The following is a 13,667-nucleotide window of genomic DNA, read 5'->3' as shown; positions in this document are numbered from 1 at the left end:
ATATATATATATATATATATATACACATACATACACACACACACACACACACACAAATTTGACATCTGAGAATGTTAATATATGTATAGACCATTAAAATACAAAAAAGTTTACCATTTTAAATGAAGGCAAGTTTACTTTTAAATGAACTTAAGATAAAAAAGGGATAAAAAGTCTTATTTTGATTCAAAAGAACTCAGCTACCTGGCTAATAGCATTAAAAAATGGGAATGTCACCTCAAGGTGACATATTAAGAACGCATACCTTTATTCTTTAAAAAAAATCAGCGCCATATCTGTTGCTAAAAATATATAAGCCTTATATTTCTTAAAACAGGAACAAAGTAAACTTCATCACTCTTGAACACGTATACTAACTGTCAAGCATTTTAATACGGGATTACTGCATCATCTGCAAGGTATGAAAGCACTAAAACTGAGGGCTAGTTTACCGATCCTCTTGGGATTCAGCTTCTTAAGACTTTCTCCTGTTTTGAAAAAAAATTAATACGAAGTCATGGAAAAGATCATTGCACCATAAATCACTATCAGACCTTAAAAAGTAATGTAAAAAATACATAAAAAATACATATTTCCAGCATTTCAAAGGTAATATTCAAAATAACTATTTAAAACTGAAAGATAAGAGTCTTAGCCTGTTCTAAATAGTAAAACTCAAAAGGTGACACCTAGTAATCGTGTATTTGGAAGGTAAGAGAAATGCTATTTGAGCTACTTTCAAGCACAAGGACAGTTTTAATGTTTTTCAACTTCCACCATCTCTTCTAAAATTTAATACTTTCAATTTGTGAAAAGAATCTAAATACATAGTTTTGAGACCGGCCGAAGGCTAACTTCCAGGTTGCTAACTTTTTGATTTCCAGAAAATCCACATCAACCAATATTCCTGGAAGGTCTGGAGAAAGGGCACGCTGACTGTATTTCTTGTTCTTTGGGACAGTCAAGGCTGACAGAATTGCTCTGACTATTCTAACTTAGATCCGTGTATTTTTGGTCTGAATGAGAACAGAGTCAGATTTCATTGTGATGAATTTTCTTGGGGGAAAAAATCGCTTGGGGGAATGGTTTTACACCTGAATTTCAAATAACGTGACCTAACATGAATAAAAGTACATGAATAGTTTAATGACCACCATCAGTTCATACTGCTTTTCATTTCATGGTGATTGACATCAAATTTTGTGCAAGAAAAAGAAAACATACATCAATGTAGCAGAGCCTACCAGAAGTAGAAACTCCCTCACATCCTACAAACTTTAAGGTGGCTCTAGTGCCCCTGTCTCCTCTGCAGACATTCCTCAAGGCCTGGGAAGTGGGGAGACCCAAGCTCTTTCACCCTGATCTGGAAGCAGAGTTCATGACTGCAGTGCTAAGGGCAAAATAGGGCTTTTAGAGATTATCTTTTTCTTGCCCCCCCGCAAACATGCAATATGCTTATATACACCGCATACAAGGGAGGTATGTCTATTTGTAAGAAACTTAAGTTACAAAATACTTTAATAAGAGGAAAAAAACACCAGAAGCCATTTCGAGTCAGTTCTTCCCAGATAGCGAGCGCTATTGAAAAAAGTGTGCTTTAACGGAAATGGGATACATAGAGACCAGCCTCCAAACTGCAGGACCGCGTCTCTGCCACTGACGGGAGACACCCTGGCCCACCTCCTGGTCCTCACCTCATCGATCTGCGGCTCCTGCGCCTGCGCGGCCTTGGGCACCGAGGAATCGCAGTCGGGGCTGTAATGCTCACAGTAGTCGTAGGCGGCTTTGGGGTCACTGATGATCAGCAGCTGTTGGATGTCCCCCTGCCCAGAAGCAAACAAGGATGTGGTCAGCATATTCAAATATACACACTGTAGGTCTAGGGCAGTGGTTCCCACGTGGGGCACATGCGGGGGGAGGGGGGCAAAGTGATTTTTAAGGGGGGCAATCCGAGAATGAGTTATTCACAGTGAATTTTTTGCATTTCTTATGGTTCTAGGGGCCTCATATACAGTAGATATATATATTGTGACATATTTATGCATTTCAGTTCTCTATTAGGTTTTGAAAGTTTATTTGCTATTTTTTCATATCACTTCATATTATCATTATTTTTTAACCATTTCTTAGTGATTTCTTCCTCAGTACTTCAATTCTCCTTTCGTTCTTTTTTTTTTTTTTCCTTTCATGGATGCCATGTTCTTCGGAAGCTTGTTTAGACCAAGTTCATGGCCTTTTAGGCTTCCTCCACATGAATAGGCATTCAGTTTTTGAATAATAAGAATTATATGTCATGGGGGGCGGGGAGGCATCAGGATTTTAAAGATGCTTAGGTTCGGCACGGCCAAAAAAAGGTTGGGAACCACTGGTCTACAGCAAGACTCACTCAAGATCACGTGTGGTGTATTTCTGAAGATCTGAAGAAGGAAAATCACTTACTGCTCATTGTTAAAAACAGTCTGACAGGATTGAAAGGGAAATTCACACCTTTTCCACTCCAGTTGACGCTTGAACAACACAGGTTTGAGCTGCGTGGGTCCACTTGTATGTGGATTTTTTTGTTCAAGAAATATGTTAGAACATTTTTGAAGATTTGTGACAAATTTAAAAAACTCTCAGATGAACCTTATGATTTTTTCAGTAACATTTGCTTTTCTTTCACTTAGTTTATTGTAAGAATATAGTATAGTAGTGACCTGGTGCACGGATTCGTGCACATTGAAAGGAAATTAATTAGAAGGTGGCCAGCAGGGTGAGACTGGGTGAGAAGGGCTGGACACGCCCTGGAGCTAACCTCCCGCAGTCCCTCCCCCGCCAGCCGCACCTGGAGTGGCGCTGGTAGCGCCATGGCTCTGAGGGAGTCTGTGGGGTTCCTCCAGCAGATGGGGTCCCTGGGCCTGGCCTGCAGGGATCGGGACAAAACTGGCTCTCCGACATCCCCTGAGGGTTCCCAGAGTGCGAGAGGGCACTCTGCAAAGCTGCTGTAGTACAGGGTGTGGAATGCAAACGCAAGTGTGCAGTAAACCAGATTCGGGGCGACAGTGCCCCAGCAACAACATAACCCATGGCCAAAGGTGGAACCGCGTAGCCCCACGAGGAATCGGGCTCCTTCCTTTCTGGTTCCAGGGTGTGTCACCCGAGAACCTTTGCTGCCAAGTCACTGTAGCTCGGCAGTTCCTGCGTTGAGTGTCTGCCCCCTGGTGGTCAGTGCATGTCATAGTGACTGGTTGGATGGTAGGAGTGACACTTATCATATTAGTCTTTTATATATATAAATAAATCACCTGACATACAAAATATGTGTTAATTGAATGTTTATATTATTGGTAAGGCTTCTTGTCTATAGTAAGCTATTAGTAGCTAAGTTTTGAGGGAGTCAAATTATACACAGATTTTTGACTGAACAGAGGGTTGGTGCCCTTAACCCCAGCATTGTTCAAGGGTCAACTGTATTCTGCTCTTGAAACAATCTGTTTCCACATGGGTCTAATTAAACAGGAAACTAGTTTGACATCAATCTATGGGTCATGACCCTATTAATTATACTAAAGCCCAGAAAAATCCTGAGTGAATATCCATATGACTCAGATTCCAGGCCCTGTAGATTTGAGAATAGGAACTGGATTTCCAGAACTCCTGAGGTCATTCTGAATAACTTCAAAATTACTCCAGCTTTCTCTGCATTCTACACTTACTAACGGGTGTTATTTAAGGCCTGATGAAAGTATAGACATTACGATGTTAAAGACTCTTAACACTGAGTACTAAGAAATGACCCTTTGTCTCCTCTTACTTGCCTGTGTCTCCCCATAGTTTGCTGTCCGGAGTTGCAAATCCTCTGCTATTTCTGAATAAATTCAATCTGGGTAGCTAAAGACCATGTTATTTCATTTTTAAGGTGGACAACACCAACTGATCAATTTAGAGCACTGAGATCCATCACTGAATTATTATAAATAATCACAAATAACCAAGAGAAATGTGAATACAGAATTATTCATTAGGCTGTATACAAAAAAAAAATGAGGCCTCACTGAGTACTGGTCTCATGAAGGGTTTCAATTAGAAATCCTGATTCTGGAATTTTCTCCCAGTGTGCCATTAACTAGTTGGAATGATGCAAGTCACTCATCCTCACTCATGGTTTGTAAAAAGAACACACCGAGAGATCATATCTGTGGCCCTCTCCAAGACTGAAATCTATAATCCCATACTTATAGAAAATATAACGAACCAAGTGGAGATGTCCCTGAGATAGAAAAAACATTGCCAACCTCAAATACGCATGTGGTACTTTTAAAATCCTGTATTTTTGAAGAGAATTACGGTTTCCTAAGTACTTACTATTTTAGTCAAGGCACCTGACCTCATTAAATGGAATCCTGCCAACCTTTCCACCATAAATTCTTATTGCAGGTGGTCCATTTTCAACCATAAGACACACTACTGAAAAGTCGCTGGAAAAGGCAGTTAAAAATCTGCTCTTCTCCATCTCCCAGAAGGCATCTCCCAGTGCTTTTCTGTTAATCATATGACAGGCTGTGAGACAGTCTGCAGATAAATAAAAGCATCCTGACAGGTGGAGGGAACTGTAAATATTTAGCTTCATTAGTCATAGAAAATTCCACAGCTGGAAAAAGGTGAAGCTACCCAGTAAAACTGGCATCTGGAGCACACCAGGTGTGAAAGCCACCTTCTCCTCCAATGGCCTACAAAGCTTCGAGTTGAGTTGATGCAATTACCTTGCGTGGGCAGCTGTGGAAGCCAGGTCTACACGACAGTGTCTGCCTACAGAGAACATGGGTCTAGAGCAGTGATGGCGAACCTTTCGAGCTCGGCGTGTCAGCATTTTGAAAAACCCTAACTTAACTCTGGTGCCGTGTCACATATAGAAATTTTTTGATATTTGCAACCATAGTAAAACAAAGACTTATATTTTTGATATTTATTTTATATATTTAAATGCCATTTAACAAAGAAAAATCAACCAAAAAAATGAGTTTGCGTGTCACCTCTGACACGCGTGTCATAGGTTCGCCATCACTGGTCTAGAGCAAAGCACATGTAAGAAAACCTGACGGAACCTACCTATGCTGAGCAGGTTCTGCCGACTGTCATGTGCATTGCAAAAGGTTCCTGCCACGTTTTTATTAGACCCGTTATATGTGACAGGATAGCGTACCCTCCTTTCCAAACTAAAATGGAACGCATGCATTCTAACAATGTTTGGCTTGTTTTCATTTTTGTTTTATATACATCTACAATAACTATTTTATTATTTTTAAATACATTTTTGTTGATTTAAGAGAGGAAGGGAGAGGGGGAGAGAGAAACATCAATGATGAGAGAGAATCGTGGATCAGCTGCCTCCTGCACGCCCCACACTGGGAACCGAGCCCACAACCCAGGCATGTGCCCTGACCAGGAATCGAACCATGACCTCCTGGTTCAGAGGTCGATGCTCAACCACTGAGCCATGCCAGCCGGCTACAATAACTCTCAATAAAGCTCCACTACTTCTATTTTCTCATAGTTATATCACACTCTAGGAGATACACAAGTTAATAAAAACTCAGCTTTTTATGCCTGTGTAAGAAATCACCTTTATTGAAAAGGTGTCCTACAAGATTGGTTTACTGCTTGAAGGTCACTGTCCATGGGTCAAGGTGAGGTGTCTGAATTGTCAGATGCAACACCCCATCTTTCTGTGAGACCACCAGTGCCTGGTTGGTTAGTTCCCAGCGTGGGCATTCCCTGAACTGACAACACAGCAGCTGATTCCTAAGAACTGGCACTGGAAAGCCAGCTGAAGGCTCGAGTGTTAGGTTCCCACAGGGCCTCATCCAAGTTATAATGAAACAATGTTTAGGAAACGATGCTATTCAACAACCTTGCTGCACTTGAAGGCCTTAAAATAGCGCCTGGCATCTTTCCTTCATGCATATCCTAAGTTTAAGGATTCAAATAATCAGTCTATGTCACTTGCCTGGAAAGGACACTGTTTCTACCAGAACACAAAGGAACAGTTTCTAGTCTGGGATCCTCTTCTTACTCAGCCCATCTCCACTGTCCAATAAATAAAAATTCACTCAAATACATCTTCAGAAAGCAAGGCCCTGTTTCGTTCTCTAAGCTTCTTCCCTTTCTAGAATAAGCCAGTGTGCAGCAGGCACACGATAAATGGGTCCCCGGGCAATGAATTTATTCACCACTCCAAGCCTCGATTTCACCCCTGAAATTAAGAACACTCTTATTTATTTGTTTTGCATTTCCTATAGCTTCTTTAAAAATTAATATGTACTTAAGCAGTTTTTAAAGTGTAAAGTGTATATACATATTAGGTATAATTATTTCAGTATTTGAGGGCAATTCACCTTTGAAAGGCAAATTTCTAGACAATGTGTATATGGACCCTGTAAAATTTTAAAAATGCTGCTTGCCGAAACCGGTTTAGCTCAGTGGATAGAGCGTTGGCCTGCGGACTGAAAGGTCCCTGGTTCGATTCCGGTCAAGGGCATGTACCTGGGTTGCGGGCACATCCCCAGTAGGAGATGTGCAGGAGGCAGCTGGTCGATGTTTCTCTCTCATCGATGTTTCTAACTCTCTATCTCTCTCCCTTCCTCTCTGTAAAAAATCAATAAAATATATTTAAAAAAATGCTGCTAGACAATCCATTTGTGGACGCTCTAAAAATAAATTCCAAAAGATTGAGATTAAGGAGCCTTAAAGTCATTATTCTATAAGGAAAGGCAATCAGGAAAAAATATATAATCAACGAGAAAGAAAGGTGCAGTTAGCTAAGCAGTTTCCAGCATGCGCCACTGTCAAAGCCATTGCCTAACAAAATTCTAGAGTATTTCCATAAGGTGCCCGCTGGAGGCTAAGGCTTCGGTTCCCCTTTGATAGCAGAGCTTTGTTCAATGTATATGGGTCCTGGGAGGAGTTTTTGTTTGTATGTTCGGGAACACGACCGACATTAAATCTTCAACATGGCACAGGCTTCTCAAGGAGGAGCTCCCACGGCCAGCAGATTAATTGGAAACTGATGCTTCCTGTCTGCCCAGACTTCTGAATGTGCCGGGGCGTTCGTTCTCATCGCAGTTCTTCTCTCCCAACATTCCATCCAGTTAATGATTCCTCTCAAGAATTTTGTGTGGAAAAGGAAAGCTGCCAGCATGCTTAGAATTCTAGTGTAACTGAAAAATGCATCATCGATTGCGCGGAAGGAGGGAAACCACGTAATCAGAGACAGAACTGCTACCCACACAGTCCTTATATTTCAGCCACACCAGCTTGGGAAATCAATTGTAAGAAAATGGGTAGCGTTCCTGTGTTACTAATTCAACAACTATTTACCAAGTATCACAGAAACTGCCTAAAGTTGAATAAAACATGACCACCAAAAGTGCACATTTACTTTTAGTCAAGGACTTTTACTAAAAAATAATTACCAGCAATGCTCTATTTCCCCCCAAATAATAAATCAAATTAAATGTTCATTATTTTTAACCATTTTTAAGTTTTTAATTACAGTTGACTTACAACATTAGTTTCAGATGGACACCCAGTGATTCCAGGGGTGGGCAAACTTTTTGACTCGAGGGCCACAATGGGTTCTTAAACTGGACCGGAGGGCCGGAACAAAAGCATGGATGGAGTGTTTGTGTGAACTAATATAAATTCAAAGTAAACATCATTACATAAAAGGGTATGGTCTTTTTTTTTTTTTTAGTTTTATTCATTTCAAACGGGCTGGATCCGGCCCACGGGCCGTAGTTTGCCCACGGCTGGATTAGACATTATATAACTTACTAAGAGATCATGCCTATAAATCTCGTAGCCATCTGACACCACACATAGTTGTTAGAATATTATTGACCATATTCCCCAGGCTGTACTTTATATCCCCATGACTATTCTGTAACTACCAATCTGTACTTCTAAATCTCTTCACTTTTTTCAACTCCCTTCCATCTGGCAACCGTCAAAATATTCTCTGTATCTATGAGCTTATTTCTGTTCTGCTTTCTTCATTTATTTTGCTTTTTAGATTTAACTGTTGATAGATATGTATTAGTACCACTTCATTGTTCATATTTTGATCTTTCTTCTTATTATTATTAGAGAAGACCCTTTAACATTTCATGGAATTCTGGTTTGGTGGTGATGAACTCCTTTAGCGTTTTCTTGTCTGGGAAGTTCTTTATCTGTCCTTCGATTCCAAATGATAGATTTGCTGGGTAGAGTAATCTTGGATGTAGGTCATTGCTTTTCATCACTTTGAATATTTCTTGCCAGTCCCTTCTGGCCTGTAAAGTTTCTGTTGAGAAATCAGCTGATAGTCTTATGGGAGGTCCCTTGTAGGTAACTAACTGCTTTTCTCTTGCTGCTTTTAAGATTCACTCTTTGTCTTTATCCTTTTGTATTTTAATTATGATGTGTCTTGGTGTGGGTCTCTTTGGATTCATCTTGTTTGGGACTCTCTACCCTTCCTGGATTTGTAGGACTATTTCCTTCACCAGGGAAAGGAAATTTTCTGTTATTTTTTTAAGTAGGTTTTCAACTCCTAGCTCTTGGAAAAATGGTAGCATACCTGGCCTCTTGTGTCCTTTCTTGCCACAGAAGAGCTATATCCTTTGAATTAATAAGTGCTAAAAAGTATGCTTATTCATTCATTTAGACAATAATAAACTTAAGGCACTATTCTAAACACTGAGTATATATAGCACAAAGCCCCTGCCCTCTTGGAGCTTAGATTCCAGATGGGGAAAGATAAACTAAGCAAAATTAAAGAGTGTTAAGCACTGTGAAGAATATAATAAAGCATAAGGGAGACATGTCAGAAGCCATGTCTGAGATGTGTCATGTAGATACATAGGACTATTTGTACATGCCAGCCATAAGATCCCCTTAGAAATAACTACATATATATTGTCTGAATGGATCAAAACAACAAGTCCCAGGGAGATTGTCAGAGGGGATCAAAAAACAAGGCCCAAGTATATGATGTCTACAAAAAACCTACTTAAAATAGAAAGACATATAGATTAAAAGTAAAGGGATGGAGAAAGATACACCATGCTATCACTAATCAAAGAAAGTAGGAGTACCTGTATTAATTTTAGTTCGAGTTGACTTCAAAGCACAGAAAGTTATCCAGGTTCAACAGAGACATTATATGATGATGAAGAAGAAAACTGTCCAAGAAAATAGCTACCCTTAATGTGTATGTGCCTAACCCTAGGCATCAAACTATGTGAGGCAAAAACTAAAACAACCCAGGAAAAATTTGATTAATCCAATATTATAGTGGAAGAGTTTAACAACCTACTCCCAGAAATGGACAGATTCAGCTGCAAAAAATTAGCAAGGACATGTTGAACTCAACAACACTATCAATCAAGTGGATATAATTGAATACATAGACTACTTCATCCAACAACAGCAAATCGCACATTCTTTTCAATCTCACATGGAACATTCACCAAGAAAGACCACATTCTGGGCCATAAAACACACCTTAACAAATTTAAAAAATAAAATCCTACAGGATCTGCACACAGATGTTTATAGCAGCTTATCTCACAGCTCCCAAAACTTGGGAGCAACCAAGATGCTCTTCAGTAGATGACCTCATGAGCTGTGTTACAGCCGGACAGCGGGATATTAATCAGCACCGGCGAGCAAGGAGCTATCGGGCCATGAAGCACATGGAGGAGACATAAAAGCATATGACTCAGTGAAAGAAATCAATCTGAAGACTAAAAACTGCAGGATGCCAACTATGTGACATCTTGGAAAAGGCAAAACTACAGAGATAGTAAAAAGATGAGTGGTTGCCGGAGTTTAGGGGTAAGGGAGGGATGGATAGGCAGACCACAGAAGATTTTTAGGGCATGAAACTACTTCATAAGACACTACATTGGTGAATGCATGTGCCAAAAGCCATAGAATGTCCAACAAGAAAATCGTTGTATATCAACGCATGATTAAATTAACATAGACTATATATGCCCATATGTATCGCATACCAGTATTTTAAGCACCTTATATACATCAGCTCATTTTTAAAATAAGTATGTATGAGGGAGATTCCATTACTATTCCCATCTGAAGAATGATAAAATTAAAACATACATAAAGTAATTACACAGAGAAACATGATTAAGCTAGATGCTGAGATTCAAAATCAGATTTTTCTCATTCCAGAATCAATTCTTATATTCCCTCTGCTACACTGAAATGATAGAATCTGAATTATGGGTCTATATATTCATTTTGGCATTTTCATATAAACTAATTTGTCATTATTTTACAAAATGTTTTTCGTTTTTTTCTTATCTGTTAAATATTTTGTTCCTAAAAGTCTTCAGGTTGCAATTCAAATAGGGCCATTTTTAGCGTTTTTGCCAGAATAGTACCATTCCATAAATGCAGGGTAGTATATAGACAAAATGATATGCACTAAACAAATTTGCATCTAAATTGAAATGACACTATTTCCAAAGAAGTGAAAATGAATTGCTGGTGTTTTGACATCTTCTTCTTCATTACAACTCTTGATCCAACACGAAAACAATGCATACATGGTACCATTGCTATCTCCTGTCAGTTTTAGTTTAATTTCTACACATTCAGTTGCCATGACTCAGAAATCTAGATAGGAACCATAATGTAAACCAAAAGAATTGAAATATAGTTGAGTAAATTTTTAGGAAAAGATATATTAATACCATATTCAGGTATGCTGAATTAATTTCACAAAAGGAATCATAAAACTTTATTCTGATTGAAAAAGGTGTGTGTGTTACAAAATTAAATTTAGCCTGTAAAACTGATGTTCACAAATAGTTTACACTTAAAATAAAACTTTGCGCCCTGGCTGGGTGGCTCAGTTAGTTGGAGCTTCACCCAGTACACCCAAAGTTCACAGGTTTGATTCCCAATCAGGGCACATACCTAGATTTAAGGTTTGATACCCTGTCAGTACACTTAGGGGAGGGAGCCGATCAATGTTTCTCTCTACCTCTCCCTCCTCTCTCTTTAAAATCAATTTTAAAATCTTTTTAACTTTGCAAGACTAGAAATTAAATTAATTTGTTTACAATACCCATTCCTCTAATAATTCAATATGTAGTATTTGTGTGCAATCAAAGCATGATACTGGAAGATGTGAGAGTATATGATTATATATTGCCTGGATCTATGATTTCACTTAGTATGATAATATGTGTTAAAACATTGTGTTTAGAATCTAGGGCTTAGATAAATACCAGTGGAGAATATGCAAAACACATGGAATCCCAAACAAATAATCTGAAAATATCACCAATATCAAATATTATTAAACTACTAGAGGCCTGGTGCACAAATTTGTGCACAGGTGGGTCACTCCGCCTGGCCAGTGATTGGGGCCAATCAGGGCCGATCGGACAGGGGGAGGGACCGTGGGAGGTTGGCTGTGGGAGCACACTGACCACCAGGGGGCAGCTCCTGCATTGAGTTTCTTTCCCCTGGTGGTCAGTGTGTGTCATAGCTACCGGCTGGTTGTCCAGTCGTCTGGTTGTAATGATCACTTAGGCTTTTATATAGAGAGAAGACTAGAGGCCCGATGCCTCTACGACAAGAGTAGGCCTTACTTCCCCTGGCTGCTGGCACCAGCTTCTCTCTGGCACCCAGGACCCAGGCTTCCCTCCAGCCCTCGCTTTGTCTGGAAGGACGTCCAGTCTAATTAGCATACTACACTTTTATTATTATAGATGTCACAGGTGAGGTATATAAGCACAGGAATGCAAGACTGACACTCTGAAGTTACACTGTTCTTTTTATAAAAATACATACTGTCTGTGTGTATGTGTGGGTACATAAGTGTATGTACATATATGTGATATGTACAGATTCACACATCAACAAAACACAGCATATCTTCCATGTAAAACTTGTCTATTAACCTGTAATATCTTGTACAGATTCACTCTGTTCCACTTTGAAAAGTAAGTGACTTAGGGATTGTGCACCAACAGCCATCAGAGTAACGAATGATGTCTCAGGGTGCACCCCGTAGGGGGCTAGGCCCCAGTCTGTGTGTTTGGCTCACGATTGACTAAATGACACAGAAAGCACCAGCTACCCGGTGCAGGGCCTGCAGGGTTAACAGCAGGAATGTGATGCTCTAACTGGGGAATTATAATGGGAAGAAAGCTTTCTACCAGGACCTTCACATCAATTTAAAAAAGGTATTTGAACAACATAAAGGTCCCCTTTGCCATCTCTCTTGTGCCTTGGAAACCTTCACAAAGACCCGAGAAAAGCAGAATATCCGACTTGCTCATTTTTCTAAATTCATCTCCCAGAGAAGGAAGTGAAGAAAATGTCCTTTTCTCTAAAGGAAAGAATAGCAGCCACTCGGAGTGGAGCCATGGGCCCTTCCCCGGAGAATAGCTGCCTGTGTTCGCATCACCCAATCTCTGTCAACGCTTCCCGGGCGCTCGGGTCGCCATTGTCCACTCATTCTCTCACCCAACAATGGCAAACATCAGCGCTGCACCCGCAGGGGACGAAAGTAGGTCACCCTGTCGAGTGGCCAGCCTCACTTTGGGCACGTCTTGGTGGTTCCTGCCATTAGCTCGGTGCTCCTGCCTCAACCAGAGCCAGCCGGAAATAAAGTCCAATTCATCTTTACCTCAAACACTTCTTCATCCAGAATCCTCGTGCCGAACACCGTGATCCCGTTGGTGTCCACGATCGCTCGCTCGCTTCTCCCCAGCGGTTTGGTCGTTTTCTTCTTACAGTCAACGATCATGGTCACAGTTTTCTTCTCCACGCTGATGGCGACCCGATGCCACCTGCAAAAGCCCGACAATAATCCTTGCGTAAGCGCCCCAGACCTGGTTGCTGAGCCATCGTTCACGTTAAAATATGGTCTGGCTCAGTGGATAGAGCCTCAGCCTCCTGACTGAAGGGTCCTGGGTTTGATTCCTGTCAAGGGCACATGCCCGGGTTGCCAGCTCGACTCCTAATAAGGGGCGTGCAGGAGGCAACTGAGCAATGATTCTCTCTCATCACTGATGTTTCTCTCTCTCTCCCTTCCCCTCTGAAATCAATAAAAATATATTTTTAAAAAATACAGTGCATTTGAAATTGGGAAAGTGAGCTGAAATGGTGCAAGATGGAGGCTCGCTGTTTACCAGGAATGGCGCTAAGTGCCCCAGACACAGGCAGGATGCTCAGCAGGAGGGCTGCTCAGCATCCCTGCTATCCCTGCTGGTAAGGGGGTGCCATCCCGGGCTGCCCTGTGCGTGGCCACAAAAACCTCATCTCACCGTGTCCAGTGAGGGTCTTTGATAAGAGATAGGGGGTGGGGGTAGGGGGTAAGTCATTGTTTCCATGTATGGAAATGCTTTCTTCCCAACAACTACCTCTCTCGCGGCCCTGAGGCTGGCTGCGAAAGGGTATGTCCTCTAACTGAATGCCAGCTCCCCTGGAGCCCGGGACGTCCTCACTGTAAAACACAATGTGCTTCTCTGTCTTTATTCACGTTTATTTCAAGTGCTTTCGTTTTATTTTTCCATTTTAATTTCAAGACAGTTATAGATCACTCCGGTGGGCAGGAGCCAAGACGGAGACACAATCTCTCTCCTTCTTCCCGGGCTGGCAGGAGGCGGAAA

The 13,667-nt window shown here is 40.9% G+C and overlaps 1 protein-coding gene across 1 annotated transcript in view; it reads right to left on the bottom strand.

Annotated features, from left to right (window-relative positions):
• COL11A1 (collagen, type XI, alpha 1) overlaps positions 1-13,667 on the bottom strand; it is a gene marked incomplete at its 5' end in the record, with an annotated part of 146,727 nt that overhangs the window by 108,503 nt on the left and 24,557 nt on the right. Inside the window, 2 exons of the mRNA XM_014549666.1 lie at positions 1,695-1,823; positions 12,683-12,845. Coding sequence (XP_014405152.1) covers positions 1,695-1,823; positions 12,683-12,845 — 292 coding nt within the window. The remainder of the gene's footprint in view (positions 1-1,694; positions 1,824-12,682; positions 12,846-13,667) is intronic.

This window comes from Myotis brandtii, unplaced genomic scaffold (assembly GCF_000412655.1).
Source record: "Myotis brandtii unplaced genomic scaffold, ASM41265v1 scaffold565, whole genome shotgun sequence".
Taxonomy (NCBI): Eukaryota; Metazoa; Chordata; class Mammalia; order Chiroptera; family Vespertilionidae; genus Myotis; species Myotis brandtii.
The sequence above is the reverse complement of the archived record's forward strand: the minus strand, read 5'-3'. Positions and strand labels throughout refer to the sequence as shown.